Below are 18,649 nucleotides of genomic sequence, written 5' to 3'. Positions count from 1 at the left end.
TTGTTTTTGTTTGTTTTGTTGTTGTTTTTTTTTAAAGCATTGTTGCTATGAAAAGTAGAAGTCAGACCATGGCTGTGCAGGCATGGAGAGGCACCATGAAACAGGCACTGTAGGATATGTCCCATAGGGATCTAGGGATGGGCAGGGTGGGACCATGCCTGGGTGGGAAGGCAGAAGGCCCCTACACCACTTAGCGTGGGAGCAGAGAGGCCACCTGGCACAGCCACCCACCGCCCATGCCACCTGCTTTGGATGGGGGTTGGCCACCAGCAGGCAGCCTCTATGAGCTGCTGTGTGCCGGTAGGTGTCCAGGTGTCCCGGGCTACTCTCGGAGTCTCCCAGGGCTAGTGTAGTCTGGGGCTCCTCACTGAGACCATAATGGCTTGGAGGAGACACTGCCAGAGCAGGACATTAGCAACGCCAAGACCCTACAGGCTTCTTTGCCCGGAGCCGGTGTGAAACAGCCCTGTGCTGCCTCCAACCCTGGCTTTTGCTGGCTGTGTACCTGTCTTAGAATCATAGAGTCATACAATGGTTCGGGTTGGAAGGGACCTTAAAGATCATCCAGTTCCAACCCCCTGCCCTGGGCAGGGACACCTCCCACCAGACCAGGTTGCTCAAAGCCCCATCCAGCCTGGCCTTGAACCCCTCCAGGGATGGGGCAGCCACAGCTTCTCTGCGCAACCTGGGCCAGGCTCTCACCACCCTCACAGCAAAGAATTTCTTCCTAATATCTCATCTAGATCTCCCTGCTTTCAGTTTAAAACCATCCCCCCTTGTCCTATGGCTCCACTCCCTGATCAAGAGTCCCTCCCCATCTCTCCTGGAGCCCCTTTAGGGACTGGAAGGGGTCCTAAGGTCTCCCCAGAGCCTTCTTTTCTCCAGGCTGAACACCCCCAACTCTCTCAGCCTGTCCTCACAGCAGAGGGGCTCCAGCCCTCGCAGCATCTTTGTGGCCTCCTCTGTACCCATTCCAACAGGTCCACGTCCTTTCTGTGGTCTTCCAACCTCTTAGGCTCTGGGGCTGCAATCACAGGACCTACATGGCAAGAGTCTATCATGAAGGAGTCTATCAAAGGCGTTGCAGCTTGTCGTGTATGTGCAAAGGAGACCTATCATTTCAAGCTGGGCCCGAAGTTGTGTACTTGAAACATCTCACTCTCCCTTGCCATGTGGATGCACCAAGCTGAGGTTGCACTAAATTAAATTTCATGGCTAAGATTGTATATAAAGAAGATCTTACTTCACCACCCTCCCAAAAAAGCAGGAAAAAAAAAAAAGGTGCAGCATGGTCTGTGTTTCCTGCACCCCATTTCTCCTCCGTGGAGTTCCCAGAAGAGACATGGTGAGATGGGAAAGGCATTTTCTCTCCGGGTGAACTGGGGATGCAGGCAGCTCTCCTGCCCGAAAAGGAGCAGCATGATGATGGAGTCCCAAGCGCCCAGCTGTCCTGGGCTGTCCCTGCCCATTGGGTGACTCAGGGAAGGTCTGGGAAGTGCTCGGATGGTCTAGCAGGCAGCCAAGGCACTGGGACAGCAGAGTATCAGGGTGGGAAACCAGAAAATATCCTCCTTCTACTGCAGTGAGGGCAAGGACGGAGTCGTAAGCAGTGAAGGAGGTACCAAGTGGTCCTGTTGGGCTTGTAAGGGTGCAATGATACTCACATTACCTCCTTGTCATGGAGACCTTCACAATATGTAACTCAAGGTCTCTCTAGGTTTGATTAGAAACAGACACCCCAAACTTTGCACTGAAACTTTGAGGCCATCTCCAGTTACAGGAAGTCTGGGCATATCCATATGCAGATGTATGCAATTTGTTTCACTTCAGCAGTTAGCAGGATGGTTTTGAGGTCAGGGAGCCTGTTCTTAGGGAATGAGAGTGACTCCTCTGGATGCTCAGCAGAGGGTGGATGCACACATCCACCTCCTACGTCCCACCCTCCCTACGTCCATGTTCCCTGCCCTCCATCCCGCTCTTACTGCCCCTCTCCCAGCCACAGCTCATCCCTGCAGGGGCTGGAGGTAAAGAAGCCCATGTCTGCTGCAGCGTGGGAGCATGAGGGTAGCGTGGCCAAGGAGGGCTCTGGGCTGGGGGCAGGCAGGCACGGGAATACCCACCGCTTGCTCCTTGGAGCCGATGGCTCGCGGCAGAGATCATAGAATCATAAAGAATGTGTTGGGTTGGAAGGGACCTTTAAAGGCCATCTAGTCTAACCCCCCTGCACAAGCAGGGACATCTTTAACGAGATCAGGTTGCTCAGAACCTCATCAAGCCTGACCTTGAATATCTCCAGGGATGGGGCCTCCACCACCTCTCTGGACAACCTGTTCCAGTGTCTCACCACACTCATTGTAAAGAACTTCTTCCTAATTTCTAATCCAAACCTACCCTGCTCTAGTTTAAAAGTGAGAGTTTGCCCCTTGTCCTATCACTACATGCCCTTGCAAACAATCCCTCCCCAGCTTTCTTGTAGACCCCCTTCAGGTACTGAAGGCTGCTATAAGGTCTCCCCAGAGCCTTCTCTTCTCCAGGCTGAACAACCCCAACTCTCTCAGCCTGTCTTCCTAGGAGAGGTGCTCCAGCCCTTGGAGCATCTTCATGGCCCTCCTCTGGACCCGCTCCAAGAAGTCCATGTTACTGCTGAAAGCCCTGGACCCCGCTTCCAGCTGCAGCTTGAGCTCTCCAGCCAATGAAATTACATCAGACCCAGAGCTTTTTCTCTGCGTGTGTTTGTGCAGCCCCTTCCCCAGCTTGCTGAGCCACTTGAGCAGATGATAAGAAGCCGCAGGGAAGTTCCCGAGGAAAGTCCTCAGGTCTTGAGTTTGCTGCCGCTGGAGTCGCAGGGAACCTGGGAGCTCGGGAGGCAGCCAGCACAAAAGCATGGGGGAAAATGTACTGAGCTTCCTGACATCTTAAATAGTAAAAAAAGAAAAAAAAGGAGGAAAAAATTTCCTGGAGTACTTTTATTTATCTATTACCCCATCTCTACTGACTCTCATAGGCGGTAGGTAGCCCACTGCTGCAGACTTTCTGGAACTGTCTTATTATTGTTAGTTTTGAAAGGAGTAAATATTATGGCCGTAGCTTACAATTTACCCAGGCTGTGGTGCAGGGCACTGTCCCAGCCCGTTTTGGATGGGCCTGTCCACCTTGCATCCCCCGGGGAGCGGTGGAGCACCCAGCCCGTCGGCAGGTGTGGGTGCAGGGTGACAGTCACTGGCCACCTTGGCAAAATATTCCTAGGGACAAAAGCGAAGAGAGTTGAGATAGACAACATCAGGCTTTGCTGATCTTTACAGGGAGCTCCTCAGAAGCCTGAGGGAACAGTGTTAGAGAGAGCGATAAATCTGAAAACCCAGTAGGGTGGTAGTGGCAGATAGACCCTGCAACTCCAATCACTTCATCCCAGTTCTGCCCTCGACTCCTCTGTACTAACTGGGCATTTTTTTTTTTTTTCTCAAAATATCTTTCGCAGCTCATCCTCCCACGCTTAAACCTGGCTCTTCCTTGCCTTCGTGGCCGAGAGTGACAGCTAAGTTTCATCCTCCTGTTTTTCACCCCGGTCACCTTGATGCAGCCTTTCTGCTGCGAGGGTGAGGACACGTACATCTTCTCGCAAGCCTTTTGGCTTTGAAGCTGTGACAGAGCTGTTCCCAGAAGGACTAAACTCATAATATACAGTGAATTAGGTGGTAGGATGTTGTTACCAAGGGGTGAGTGCTGGAAAAAAAAACGGGGATTTCCAAAGACACGGACTAAGATGCCTGAGCTGGCATGAAAGACCCTGGATAAGACACTGCTGAGGGAAATCTCCCAGTGGGGACATCACTAGATGGTGGAGCTGTTTCCCAGAAAGACTGATCCAGGACTGAGAACATTTAAAAATAGGCTAATGTGAACATTTGCAAAAAAAAGATTAGCCAATTGGCATGATTTTGGCTTGGTAAGGAAAGCACAGATAGGAAGTACCACTGCACCTTCTCCTTCCCAGAACTTTAGGAGCTGAGTCTAGTGGCTCAAGGTTAAACCCCATAGTAGGGCTACCATGGCTTTTTGTCCAAAGATGGCAGGCAAAAATGTGGGCAGGCAGGACACAGGGCTGCGCAGCACATGCCGAATGGACCAGTGGCTCACACAAATCCCTCTTCTTCTGGTCTGGGGACAGCCCGCTGCACCAAGGAGTGGGAGGAGGCAGGGCAGAGCAGCGGCCACTTGTCATCAGAGGCACTACATGCCACTGGGTCCTCACCAGGATCTGGCTGTCAGGGCAGTGGTATTGCTAATGAAGGGGACACCAGCGTTGCTGGAGGCAGGAGGTGGGCAGGAGAGTATGCCCCACCACAGCACCCCTTGCTTGTGCCTGAGGGCACGTACTCCTGGTTTCACTGGTAGCTGCTAAGCCTTTGAGAGGAACCAGCTCACCACAGTAGTTGAGACGTCCACCTCCTGCTTCGCCATACTGCTCTCACGTGTCATGGCCTGTTAATTATTCTGCCTCGTAGGCTGCTGTGAGACTCCCCTCATTTCTCTCTGCCCTGCACACAGGCTGGGGGCTTTCCACAGGTGTCTCACACCAGCCTTTTCCGTGGCATTAGGGGCCGTTCATTGCCTCTTTGCCAAAAGCAGCTCAAGTCCTTGCAGAAGGCTGTGGGGTGACTGGGGTGGGGGTGTCAGGCAGGGACACCTCTGCTGACACACCACCGTTGCCTGGGGATGCACCAGCAGAAAACAGATCCCACTGAGCACCACGCCTGGCTGCTGGGTGCCCCTGGTTTTCTACCATGTGTCATTCAGCAGAGGGGCACGGATGGGCTGGTGACTGGGGATCATCCTCTGAGTTTGGGTCCCTTGGTCCCAGCCACAGGAGCGGTCTCTGAGGACAAAGGAATGTAGCGGTCCATGGGGTTCAGTCCCACCGTGGGCAGTGGGAGGGTGAAGGAGAACAAGTCACATGAGGAGAGGCTGAGGGAACTGGGCATGTTTAGTTTGGAGAAGAGGAGGCTGAGGGGAGACCTCATTGCCCTCTACAACTACCTGAAAGGAGGGTGTAGAAAGGTGGGTGTTGGACTCTTCTTCAAAGGGAATAATGACAGGACCAGAGGAAATGGTCTGAAGTTGCGTCAGGGGAGGTTTAGATTAGATATTAGGAAGAACTACTTTACTGAGAGAGTGGTCGGGCACTGGAACAGCCTGCCCAGGGAGGTGGTGGAGTCACCATCCCTGGAGGTATTTAAGAAACCTGTAGACATGTCACTTCAGGGCATGCTCTAGTGCCCCAGATTGTTGGATTTTTGTGTGTGTGTGTATGGTTGGACTTGATGATCTCAAAGGTCCCTTCCAACCATGAAGATTCTGTGATTCTGTGAGGGTCTCTATGGGCTGTGTGCCAGGTTCATGGAAGGGGACCGGGAGGCGCTGGCAGAGCTCACCCCAACTTCCCCTTCCCCGGTTGTGCTGGCATCCGTGGGCTGCAATCTGCCCTCCTGCCATGACAGCCACCTCCTCCCTTGAACAGAGCCCATCCAGGTGCCCGTGCCACCCCCAAGCTGAGCTCCAGCACCCTCTGATGCTGCAGCTTTCCTGTGCCCACCCAAGGCAGCCCCCTGCCTGCGTGCAGGGACCGCTGCCCGACTGCCATGGCTAGCTCTAATTGGCTGAACCAATTAATGGGTCAAAAGATTTACATCTGCTTTTCTCTCGTTCTCTCTCTTTCTCTCTCTTCCCACCCTGCCCCACCACCGAAGTAGGTAAGGAGAGCAGTTTGGGAGAGGCCGACTTGCAGCCGAGCTCCGACCCTTCGGGAATGGACAGCAGCTACCTCAGCGTGAAGGAAGCCGGGGTGAAAGTGCCCCAGGACAGGGCCAGCACGGACCTCCCCAGCCCCATGGACAAGGCCGACTCAGAGAGCAACAAGGGCAAGAAGCGGAGGAACCGCACCACCTTCACCAGTTACCAGCTGGAGGAGCTGGAGAAGGTCTTCCAGAAGACCCACTACCCGGATGTCTATGCCAGGGAGCAGCTAGCCATGAGGACAGACCTCACCGAGGCTCGTGTACAGGTAACAGGGATGGCCTGGGGTTGGGCGAGCTGCAAACAAGCCCCGGCTCTCTGGGGAAGGAAACCATGAGCCCTCCAAACTGGTTGTCCCTTGCTGTCACCTGCAGCCCCACCACAGCCTGCAGGGAGGGCTGAGCCCTACCCAAAGCCCGTGCCTCTGGCTGGCACCCCTCTTGGGTACAGGGGACAGGCACGGGGACAGGACAGGGAGGGATGTCCACGTCTGGCACTAGTGCCAGCTCCTTTATTGGGGCTGGTGTCCTGAGCTCCAGTGATCACAGAGTCCTCTTGTCCTTAAGCTAAGGGGGCAGCAGGCAGGTAACCCCAAACAAAGCTATTACAAAAACTGCTTCCTTCAGGAGAGTTGTCAGGGGACACGGGCTCTTTAGGCTGAGTGGGAGCAAGCTTTCCTGCAGTATGGGCTCTTTCTGGCAAGATGGGGATGTGGAGGTGACCAGGACGTTCAGTACCAGGGGACATGAGGTGATAGAGGAGGGGCAGTTCTCGCTGCCAGCTTGGCTGAGCAGGAGCTGAGACTGCACACAGCCTGGTGATCTGGAGCTAAAAGGGGCTCCCACCACCTTGAGAGGAGCAGGAGAGTCAAACAGCCGTGCTGCATTCTCACCGCTTCCACCCACATGGTCCCGTGAACCTGGTCCCAACTAACCTGGGCATCCAGCAGAGCCAAACTCCACACTGAAGGAGTGAAAGACTCTCTGAATGCTCTTTCTTCTGGGTCAAGGTTAAACCGAAGGCCTGGCAGAACAAATAGGAGCACCATCACTTGGAGTGGACATCTGCAGCTCACATCTTGATGGCCATCAAAGGTCCTGCTGAAGCTTAGGCTCTCACTCTCCAGTCTAGCTAACCCTGTGAGTTCTGTCTGCAGGCATTTGTCAGCTCACCACCCCCAGAACCTGCATTAGAATTGAGAATAGCTGGCGTGTGGAGGCATTTGATTATCACAGAATCATAGAATGGTTCGAGTTGGAAGGGACCTCAAAGATCATCAGTTCCAACCCCCTGCCATGGGCAGGGACACCTCCCACCAGACCAGGTTGCTCCAAGCCCCATCCAGCCTGGCCTTGAACCCCTCCAGGGATGGGGCAGCCACAGCTTCTCTGCGCAACCTGGGCCAGGCTCTCACCACCCTCACAGCAAAGAATTGCTTCCCGATATCTCATCTAAATCTCCCCTCTTTCAGTTTAAAACCGTCCCCCCTCTTCCTATTGCTCCACTCCCTGATCAAGAGTCCCTCCCCATCTCTCCTGGAGCCCCTTTAGGGACTGGAAGGGGCTCTAAGTTCTCCCCGGAGCCTTCTCTTCTCCAGGCTGAACACCCCCAACTCTCTCAGCCTGTCCTCACAGCAGAGGGGCTCCAGCCCTCGCAGCATCTTTGTGACCCTAATCCTCTTACACCAGGAAGACTCCCAGGTCCCAGGCAGCCCAGCTTGCCCTCGCCTCTAACAGTTGTCGCAAACAGTTGGGCCCAGCATCCTTGCGTAAGTCCATTTTTCCCTGTACATTTACTTCCAGTTTCAACTAGCTGGGGGACTTTTTTTTTTTTTTTTTTCTTGTCTGCTGGCCCCAGTGGGTTTGCGGTGCTCTTCTTCCCCACAGCTGTTTCTCTTCAGAGAGAGCCGGAGACAGCTGCGTTTCAGCAGAAAGCAGCGCCGTTCCCGTCGGTCCCGGGCGTAGCCCTGCGGGATGGGCAGAGGAAGGCAGCGCTGAGAGCATCAGCCCGGACCTTGCTTTCCCAGGGACACATCCCGAGTGCTTGACGGGGCGTCTCCTGGGACACCGGGCGCCGCGTTGGGTTACAGAATTCCCTTCGCTCAGGAATGGGAATGAGGTGCTGGAGGGTGGCGAGCTCCTCCTGCTCGCCTCTGAGCACGGGTGTGTGGCTAGCACATCCCAGCTAGCCTGCAGGGCTGGCTAGCAGAGCCAGGGCAGGCAAGCCAGACGCATTCCACAAGTTCATTACATATGACCCACGATCTCAGGGGGGTTTCCCCCACTTTTCCACTGGGTAACACTGCGACCCAGGGCAGGAGCACCTCCCCAGGCAGCCAGGAGGAAATCTGGCCGAGGGAGGGGGGCAGCCTGGAGGTTTCACCCTGCCCTGAGCCTAGCACCCCAGCAGCCCCCCCCTGCAAGGGCAGCTGAGAACAGCCCCCCTCCTCTCACTTGGGATGGCAATGACAGGGCTCGCCTAACAGAGGGTCTGAAGGACTTAGGTCTAAGTGGCCTGGCTGCTCAAACGCTTACCCTGGGGTGAAAGGGGTAAAAAGGGAAAGCAAAAGGGTGAAAGCACTTGCCTCTCGCTCTGAAAGAGGGGAGATTTAGATGAGATCTCAGGAAGAAATTCTTTGCTGTGAGGGTGGTGAGACCATGGCCCAGGTTGCCCAGAGAAGCTGTGGCTGCCCCATCCCTGGAGGGGTTCAAGGCTAGACTGGATGGGGCTTTGAGCAACCTGGTCTGGTGGGAGGTGTCCCTGCCCAGGGCAGGGGGGTTGGAACTGGGTGATCTTCAAAGTCCCTTCCAACCTGAACCATTCTATGATTCCCCCAGACCTGCTGAGGGGAACAACCCTGTCCCTGGGGCTGCGGGCTGGCACTGGCCACTGCCCCTGTGATGAAGGGCTGCCATGCCGTGGGTAGAAATACAGATTCCCTGTCACTGGTGATGGAGCCTGCATTTCTTCCAGTGCTGAGCGCTGTGGGTGCTGGCTGGGCAGGCTCAGGAGCACCCCAGGTTCCCAGGGGGCTGGGGGGGCTGGCTAGTGAGGTGTTCAGCCTTGGCATGGTGGTGGCATCCCCCAAGAGGCATGAGGACACAGCCCGAGGTGGCACGGGGCTCTTCTGCTGATGGCACAGGGCTGCACTGCCCACAAAGGAGGTTTTTGGGACTGAGGCCTTTGTGAATCACCCTGTCTCCGGCTCTGGGTTGTGTTACAGCTTGTTTAGGCTTGGCTTTGGCCTCCCACTCCTCAGGGCAGCTCTGATCTGTGGGGGCCTCCCCACTGCAGCTCCCAGGGCATCAGCTTGCAGCCAAACAGCAGGCACGGGCACCAGCCCAGGAGATGGATGGCAAGGCAGATGCCTACTGCAAGGACCAAGGGCCCCACCAGCACCGAGGCAGAGGGCGGAAATCACAACTAAGTCACAAGCCCCTTCTTTCCTTCTGCAAGCCAAACAGCAGCTATGCACTCAGACGCCCCCCCGCCAAGCTGGCAGGGGTTCTGGTTGCTGTGGAGGTGTCTGGGCACACACCTCCTGCAGCCCCACGGGCTTTGAGGGGAGCTCAACAGTCCCTTTCCCAGGGAAGGTTCGGTCCTCTAAGGGATGGCGAGCGTTCTGGGATAATTCCCCGGAGGCCAGCTTCAGCTGCAAGGAAGGCGAGGTGCCCAGCAGGTCTGAGGTGTGATGGTCCCTCCCAAAGCTGAGCCAGCTTTTGGCTGGAGGTGGTCCCTTCTGGCCAGGCTGGGCTCCCCGGGGAGCACATCCTAGCTCCAGCCACGCCACAGGCAGGAGCAGATGTGGAGCCCAGACAGGCAAGTGGCAGCTCTGGGTTTTTTTGGTTGGGTTTTTTTTTTTTTCCATCCTTTTCCAAAGCTCACGCTTCATTAGTGAAATAGCTGAAAGAGCCCTGGGTGCCTGGAGAAGAGCTCGTGCCAGCAGCGGGCACGGGGCAGGCCATGCTGTCTGCTGACCGGTGGCATCCCCTTCTCCCACTCCGTTTCTCTGCCTGACTTGGTTTCCAGCCATCGGCGCCGGTGTCTGACAACGTCAAAGCTAATTTGACTTTTCCCTGCCTGCCCCCCACAACCTGGCCCTTTGTTGCCAAGCACTATTAAGCCACTGCACATGCCTGTTTTCCGAAGTGGGAGCTGTGGGTAAGCCCTGGGCAGAGGCAGAGCCACCCCCCCCAGGGTTGGGGCTCGGAAACAGACCTACAAAGGTGTGCACTGTTTTCCTGTAGGTCCTACACAGCGTGCATATCCCATTCCTTCCACCTCCTCTTCCATGTCTGGGGGCTGCAGAGCCACAGAAGGAGTTCCTGCTCAGCACCAGCAACTGCCTGAGCTTCTTCCAGCCCATCCGGGATTGGAGGTGGATTTCTGAGGCAGTGGCACTAGAGAAACATGGTAGACACACACGTGTTTTCACACACACACACACACACACACCCCTCCAAGCCCAGGCCAGCCCGCTCCCGGGCTGCTCATCTCTCTCGGGCTCCAAGTATCCCTACCTCCTGGCCTGCCCCATGGCAGAGTAGAAAGAGATGGGGCTGGAAGGAGGCTTCGCTGCCAGGGAATATAACCCCCCCACTGCCCCCGGCTCAGAGCCAGCTTTAGGATTGCTGGGCCCGTTAATGAAATGTTTTCGGCGGTGACTCTGTGATGCAGCGGGGGCTTGAAAGTGAGAGGGAAATGTCAAACTCTGCCGTAGCGAAATCAGCGCCTTGGAAAAAAAAAAAAAAGAAAGAAAAGAAAAAAAGCAAAGCAAAAGCAAGAAGTAATATATCTTGATCCCTTTTCCCCCATAAAACCCTGGGAGGCTGGTGGAAGGAGCGGAAAGACTGAGCTAAGCCTGCAGGAAATTAAACATGAAATGAAAACAAGCTCAAGTTATTCAATTCTCTCATCCCAGGCTCCAATTTCCCATTCCAGGCCACTGATAAAATGGTGTCCAGTTTCAGCGCTCAAGGATGAATTCTGGCTCTGTTCTTGCAGGCTGGAAAGCAAAGGGCCGGTGGCCATCTCTGGGAGGAGGGCAGACGGCCTGGCTTGTAGCAGAGGGACGGGGTCCCGGAGAGAGAGAGAGAGAGAGACAGACAGACAGACAGACGGAGGCTGAGCAGAGGGAGGAGGGCAGTAGGGCCAGAGGACCGGGGTGGGCAGAAAGGATGCTGTGAGAGCAGGGCCACGTGAAGCTTGAACACGGTGGGGAGCGATGCAGCGAGGTGGGGGGGGGGTCTCGAGCACAGGGCATGGGGCAGTGAGCTGGGTCCAGCCCCACAACTGCCCCCAGCCCACCCTCATGTCCGCAAGGGCCAGCCTCCCCCTCCGTCGCTGTGCTGGGGCGGGTAGCAGAAAGGGGGGAAAAAAGATAAAAATCACCTTTTTCTTTAACCTGGAGGAAGGACGAATGCAGCGATGCTGTTCCCAAACATGGCCCAGAGGGGCCTGGGTGGGGTCCCATCCCAGCCCATCCACCCGTGCCTGGTGCGGGGCATGTGGGACCGGGTGCCAGGGTGGTGGCATTGGGACAGGAGCCTCCTGCTTGCTTTGTTTCAGGACATTCCCAGCCTCTCCGTCCTTCCCCCCTGCCCCGCCACCGCAGCACGTCAGCTGCATGTGCATATGGATCTAGGTACCAGCATATGGCTGAATGTTTATGGAGACGTGAAACATCTTCTGTGCTGTAGGATTTTATTGGGCTGATTTGGTACATCGGGGGCTTATCAAAGCATTGTCTGCGGGAGCCAGAGACATGACATTACCCTACGCTCCCACTCTTAATTGTTAACGCCGAGGCGCAGCCCGCAAGCGGCTGCTTATCCCGGCACAAAATTCCCCGCTCCTGACCCAGGAGGACATGCTGCAACCTCCACTGTCACATCCCTCTCCCATTGACAAAAGGTGACAGGCAACGAAAGGCTTGTTGGCTTTTTAGATTTGCTTTTTAAAAGCAGGTGTCGCCTAAGATTGAGGAAGTCAGGAAATAGTTAGGATTAGTTGTTTTTTGGTCTTTTTTCGCTGACGTCGTCACAATACACACTGTCCTGCCTGCCCTGTTTTCCCCTGGAGCACTGTGGAGGTCTGGAGAAACCGGACTGCAAGATACCAAGCAGCCTAAAAGGACCTGGACCGGTGGAGGAAGGAGGACCTCAAAAAGCAGCCCAAACCCTGTGGCAAGCCTTGGGGAGCAGCGGCTGACTGCCAGCCCCCGGAGCATCTCCGGTGCCCCCCCAGGCACCAGCACTCGGACTGAAGATGCTCCTCCTTTCAGCCGAAGGCGATGGTTTGCCGCAGCTCCCCAGCCCACCAGCCGCCCGGGGGTGGCAATTCGGGGAGCTGCCAGTTTAAATCGTTTTGCTCTGCCAGCACCAGTTCAGTCCATCAGGAAATGAGGAGAAGCCTGCGCTGGAGACCCTCTTCTGCCTCCGCCAGCCCCCGGGAAACCTCCCTGCGGCTCCAGCAGGGCGGCTGCCGGTCCATCCCGGGAGGGATGCTCCACCAGGCTCTCAAGGTGTGGGGCCGGGCTAGCGGGCTAGCCAGAGGAATGGCCGCATATGCCTGGCATATGTCGGCCCCAGCCTCGCACGCAGCCAGGGCTGCGCTCCCTACCTGCTCTCCTCCCCTCTGTGCACAGCGGGGCCTCCTCCGCCCCAGGAGGAACCGGGTCACCACCGCTAACTTTGAATCCGCAGATCAAAGCCCCACGGTCTGGGCCGGTCCCCGGGACTGGCCCGCAGCTGGGCCGGGGCGGCCGTGCCAAGAAGAGGTAGAAGAAAAGCAGACGGATGCCTGGGGCATCCGACCGGCTCCAGTAGGACGCTCTTCATCTGCAGCCTGTGCTCAGCTGGGATAACGTCAGGCCCTTTCCGCTGGTGCTTTTTGCACCCGCCGAAAATTCTCATTTGAGATGGGGGGGTGTGTGTGTGTGTGTGTGTTAATACCAGGTTGCTGCTTTGGATGCGGCTAGTCCGGCCGGCTTGTGGGTGGCCCATGCCAGTGGCATTGCCATGGCTGCAGAGCAGGGCACTATAAACCCCACACCACCCGCAGCCCTCACGGGGAGGACATGGCCGGGCACCGCACCGTGCGCTCCCAGCACCGAGCACACCACGGGGCACGGCCAGACCCTTGGCTGGCTGCGGTGGGGAGCTGCCGGAGACCACCACGAGGCTGCCTATGTGGTGGGGAGGTTTAGTGAACTGAAGCAGGAGAGCCTGAAATGACTCTCCCAGCACAGGCAAGAAGGTCAGCTCAGACCAGAAACCGCAGACCCTGTCTCTCCCTGTAGCAGCTTCTAGCTCTGCTGATGGAGGCTGCAAATGCCACTGCTCGCCTGCCCCCCCAAAAGCCACCCCACCCCACCCAGTTTCCCCAGTATCCCCCGGAGATGTAGGCTTCCCACCCGGTATCTGGTTCTCCCAGCTGGCTGCCAAGCCTCCGAGCTGCCCCATGGCCAGGGGCAGGCAGGACCGAGCTGTTCCTTAAGTGCTGTGTCCCCCCCCCGACCCAGCTCTTTCCTCCGAAGTCACCGTGCAAAACTCGAAGCAGAAGCGAGGCAGCGGCTCTAGGGCTGCTCCTTTCAAGCACTGGCGTGACCTGCACAACCCAGCCCCTGGTGATCGCCTGCATCTCTCCCTGCCTTCAAAGCAGCTCTTGATTGATGTGCCTCCCTGACTCACAAGCTTCAAGAGGCTTTGAAGACACTGGGCCAGGCTCTGATCTCTCTTACGCTGATGCAAATCAGGAGCAACGGTGCTGACAACAGTGCAATAATCCACACTGAAGTCAAGCCAGTAAAAATAAGAGCAGAAACAGAGTTTTGGGTCTTGCCTCTGCCTTGAAGGGATCTCGAGCAGCGCTGTGAAGCGGAGCACTGCAAACCCTGCAAAGAAAACTCGGTGGAAAGCAAAGGACACGTAGCTCTGCAGAGGGCACTTCTCCTTTCCTGCAGCTAAGGAGGGAAGGGTGTTACGCTTTTTATTTTTTAATTTTTTTTAGCAGTTAAGAAAAATAAGCCTGAGAGTTCGGTGAGAAATGCAAACCCTCGGCCAACGGCACCATCGTAGCCAGGATTCGGCTGGGGGAAAGCCCCGGCACTGCTGGTTTCAGCCTGGCAGCAGCACTCAGGGATGTAGTCACACTTCTCCTCCGAGACCGGCTGCGGGCAGCACCAGGGTAACGCTGATGTAGGGGCAGGAGGAAGAAGGGTTATCCCAGGACAAAGCAGGCAGTGGGAGGCAAGAGCCATGAATGTCCCCAGATAGGCAGAAAGCTGGCCATCGCCTTTTGTCCGGGATGCTCCCAGTCTGGAGCACAGGTTGGCTCCAGACTCACCCCCGGGGATGTGGGGCAGGACAGCCGCTCTCCTGTGGGGCTTGTGTACGAAGCCCTGCCTGCCCGTGGGCTCCCCGGGCTGTAGGGCTGCCCGGCACTGCCAGCCCCCCCTGTTCACAGCCCCCCTGTCGCCCTCTCCCCAGGTGTGGTTTCAGAACCGGCGGGCGAAGTGGCGCAAGCGGGAGCGGTTCGGCCAGATGCAGCAGGTCCGGACCCACTTCTCCACCGCCTACGAGCTGCCCCTGCTCACCCGTGCTGAGAACTACGCCCAGGTGAGCACTTTCCCCCCGACACCCTGATCCATCTGTTCCCATGCCTGCCGGACACACTGCCTCTGCTCCCAGTCCCCCCTGCCAAGCGATGCTTCTCTTCTCGGGTCCATCCGCCTGCCCTCAGGCAAGGCTGGAGGAGCGCCGGGGCTATACAGAAGCATAGAAAAATCATAGAATGGGTTGGGTTGGAAGAGACTTCAAAGATCATCCAGTTCCAACCCCCTGCCATGGGCAGGGACACCTCCCACCAGACCAGGTTGCTCAAACTCCCATCCAACCTGGCCTTGAACCCCTCCAGGGATGGGGCAGCCACAGCTTCTCTGGGCAACCTGGGCCAGGGTCTCACCACCCTCACAGCAAAGAATTTCTTCCTGAGATCTCATCTCAATCTCCCCTCTTTCAGTTTGAAGCCATCACCCTTCGTCCTATACCCTTGTAAAAACTCCCTCTCCAGCTATATGACCAAGCACGGAAGGGCCAGGAGTTATTTAGCCAGGTGTCCTGCCCGGGTCCCTCATGCCCTGGCCCGGAGCAGCCATCTCTAAAGCAGGCACCAAGCCCAGCCCTGCGTGACATAGTGCGGCCACCCTTTTGGCCACAGGTCACCCTGCTCAGCACATCCTGCTGCCCTGTCCTCCCATCACCTGTGCTGCTGCCCCCCGAACTTCCCACTGGTTTGGAAAAGGTCCGAAAGGCTATTTCATGCCTAAAACCCATCAGTTCCCAGGAAGACTTCCTATTACCACGCCTCGGCTTTCATGTTCCTTCTTGGTCGAGGGAGGTCATTCTCCCCCTCTACTCTGCACTGGTGAGGCCACAACTGGAATACTGCATCCAGTTCTGGGCTCCCCGGTTCAAGAGAGACAGGGAACTACTGAGAGAGTCCAGCGTAGGGCAACTAAGATGACCGAGGGATTGGAGCATCTCCCTGATGAGGAAAGGCTGAGAGAGCTGGGGTTCTTTAGCCTGGAGAAGAGAAGGCTGAGGGGAGACCTCATCTGTGTTTACAAGTACCTAAAGGGTGGGTTGAAGGAGGATGGAGCCGGACTCTTTTCAGTGGTTGCCAGTGACAGGACGAGGGGCAACGGGCACAAGCTGGAACATGGGAAGTTCCACTCAAATATGAGGAAGAACTTCTTTCCGGTGAGGGTGCCAGAGCCCTGGAACAGGCTGCCCAGGGAGGTCGTGGAGTCCCCTTCTCTGGAGATCTTCAAGACCCGCCTGGATGCAGTCCTGAGTAATGTGCTCTGGGCAACCCTGCTTTAGCAGGGGAGTTGGACTAGATGATCCCTAGAGGTCCCTTCCAACTCTGAAAATTCCGTGATTCCATGATTCTTTAGGCAGTTGGGCCAATTCCCACAGCTGTCTCCCGGTGATGGGCTGTGGTACCCGCAGCACACTCGGTGACATCTGGGAACGCTTCCCACGGGGCTTGTGGACTCGCGCTCCAAAGGAAAGGCAGCAGCAGACTCGTTGGGGTATCTGGGGCTGCTCCTGAGATCATTCCTGCCCTGTCCCAGGAGGCAGGTGACACAGCTGCCTCCCTTCCTCTCCTGGGAAACCTGTCACCACGGTAGCCTCCCAAGCACTGGGCCAGCCCCCCTTTCACAACACTGCCTTCAGAGGCGGCGTTAGGGCGTTGGTTAGCTGGAGGGGCCAGGCTGTGCCCCCGCAAAGCACTCCCTCCATCCTGCCGACTCCTCTTCCCGCCACCCAGAATTCGCTCCGGGGTGGGGTTCTGTGGACGGGATGCTCTGAACCTGGCTTGTCCTCACCAATCTGCTGGGAGTCCCTCCCCGGCTGTCGGCTACCTCCCCAACCAAAGCTCCCCCGCGGCCAAGCCAAGAGCGTTTGACCTCTCTCCTGCTTGGTGTTTCCCCCCCCCCCCAAAACTGAAGAAGAAGCCCTCACGAAACAGCTGAGAGGTGCCAACGCGGCTTTCTCAAGCAGATGCCGCTCTCGGCAGCCTTTTCAGCGCTCCATTCTCTTGCCTTTGTAACTTATACTGCCTCCTCCCTCCACGCCGCCCTCCCCTCCCGGCCCTAGAGATCAAAAAAAATGAAAAGCAATTTGCAGGAGGTAGGAGATCAGAGAGGGCCCAAGGGCCAGCGGGGCGGTGGGATGAAGGGCCCTTTGCTCTGCTCGCCTCCTCCCCGCTTTCATCCTGCCTGCCCGGGTGTGCCCCCCACCGCCCCACGGCCCCACCGCAGCACACCTCCTCCTGCCGGCAAATCCTGAGCCCCCCCTCCAGCCCCTCTTCTTCTGCGGTATCATCTCATGAGGGACGCCGCAGGAGCCTCGATGGCCAGGCGAGGTGGCCCAGCAGGGCTCCAACAGGGCGATGCTTCCGCAACGGGCAACGAGAGGGGCAAGGAAACTGCCTGTCCTGGGTGGTGGTGGGGGGGCTGCGGGCAGCTCAGCTCCCATGGGCACGTCTGTGCGATAGAAAAAAGCCTTTTCCTAGGGAAAGCTGCCCCCCCGAGCTGGGGCAGGAGAGGGGGCTCAGCAGTCTCGCAGCATCTCTTTCCGCCTGTTCCCTCTGTAGCGGCACCCGTTCTTTTCTGTGCCAAGAGCATCCCAGCTCCAAAAAGCGCTCATGGTGCAAAAAAAATAATAAATGGAAGAGGAATGGCTGGGAGGGGGAACAGATGAACACAGAGGCGCTATGGCAGAGGAGGGGCAGAGTCCTGCTTCCCTGAGAGTTAGTCTCCCGCACTCCCTGCCCCTGTCCGGACTGGGTTTTGGCTCGGGGGGGTGCTGTGGATGCTGCAGATGTGGGGGGGCCAGCGTACCACATCCCGGCTGCCCCTCGCTGGCCCCAGGGACCAGGGCTGGAGACGCTCTCTCCGCCCCCACCAGGGCCAGCCACAAGCCACGTCCCACGGGGGGCAGCCCTGACACTTCTTTTCCCGCTCCCAGATCCAGAACCCCTCCTGGATCGGCAACAACGGAGCCGCCTCCCCCGTGCCCGCCTGTGTCGTCCCCTGCGAGACGGTGCCCTCCTGCATGTCCCCCCATGCTCACCCCCACCCGGCCGGCGGCGTCTCCGAGTTCCTCGGCGTCTCCGGCCCCGGCAGCCACGTGGGACAGACTCACATGGGCGGCCTCTTCGGCACGGCCGGCATGAGCCCCGGCCTCAACGGCTACGAGTTGAACAGCGAGCCGGACCGCAAGACCTCCAGCATCGCTACCCTGAGGATGAAAGCGAAGGAGCACAGCGCGGCGATCTCCTGGGCAACATGACAGGGCTGCACAGCTCGGCAGCGCCCGCCAGACACAGAGAGAGCAGACGGGGACAGCCCAACAAATCCATCCGCTTGGACTCCAGACAGCAGTTGCCTCCTCGGGGATCTGAATGCAGCACTTTTAGCTACCCTAGGCGTAGAAAGTACACACGGTAACGTTAAGCGGAGTGTTTCCAGCACGATGCGCGGCAGCTCCCGGCTTCCTGGGATCAGGCGGGGAGAGGGAGGCTGTGGAGCAGCACCTCTTCCAGTGAGACCTGGGTTGGGATTGCGTCCCCTCTCACCGCCACCTCCCTGATAACCTGGGCATTTTTTTCTCCCCGCTCCTTTTTCTGACACCAGAGCTGCCTTTCCAACGAGCAAGAGCCCGCTGGCGTGTCAGCGGCTTCCCCCATCCCCATCCACACACACACACACACGCTCACACACACACAACTTCCCCTCCTCATTTGTCAATGGCATTGCTCAGATCTGTTCTGCCCTGGGCAGGGGACTGGATGGGGACTCTGGCACCAGCAAAGAGACACCTCTCAGGCTGCTCCCATCCTCATAGCAGGAGCCACAACTTCCCACAGCTGAACGAGCAACAGGGCTGGGAAGATACCCGGGGCTAGAAAAAAAAGGCAACATCGTCATCCTGCCTCCTTCTACCCTGCTCCCTTCCTCTCCATCCTGCAGTCTGAAAGGGAAGGGGATGTCTTTAGTCCACCCAACGTGCCACCACGCTGGGAGTCTTTGCCAGCTCCCTGGTCACCTGGCTGGAGGTGCACCCTGGCAGACGACAGCTCCCCAGCACGGCCGGCCGCCCCGGGCAGCGCCTGGGCTTTGCTTTGCCACCATCGCGGTCAGTGTTGAGGTCCAGGTGCGTGGTGGGGGCAGCAAAACGTTTCCCTCTGGCTTCCACTGGGTGGGGAATTACTACCCTCAACTGCGAGACAGCAGCTATGTACGGGAGGGGGGTACGGTTGCCGTGTAGACCCACAGGTCCCCAAA

General features: G+C 57.3%; 1 protein-coding gene across 1 annotated transcript in view; it reads left to right on the top strand.

Moving 5' to 3' along the window:
* ALX4 (ALX homeobox 4) overlaps positions 1–17,654 on the top strand; it is a 43,734-nt gene extending 26,080 nt beyond the window's left edge. The window contains exons 2-4 of the mRNA XM_074149566.1: positions 5,751–6,061; positions 14,283–14,411; positions 17,331–17,654. Of these exons, the coding sequence (XP_074005667.1) occupies positions 5,751–6,061; positions 14,283–14,411; positions 17,331–17,654 (764 nt within the window). The remainder of the gene's footprint in view (positions 1–5,750; positions 6,062–14,282; positions 14,412–17,330) is intronic.
* Positions 17,655–18,649: the final 995 nt, after the last annotated feature.

The sequence above is a fragment of the Numenius arquata genome, chromosome 6, assembly GCF_964106895.1.
Source record: "Numenius arquata chromosome 6, bNumArq3.hap1.1, whole genome shotgun sequence".
NCBI lineage: Eukaryota > Metazoa > Chordata > Aves > Charadriiformes > Scolopacidae > Numenius > Numenius arquata.
The sequence above is the reverse complement of the archived record's forward strand: the minus strand, read 5'-3'. Positions and strand labels throughout refer to the sequence as shown.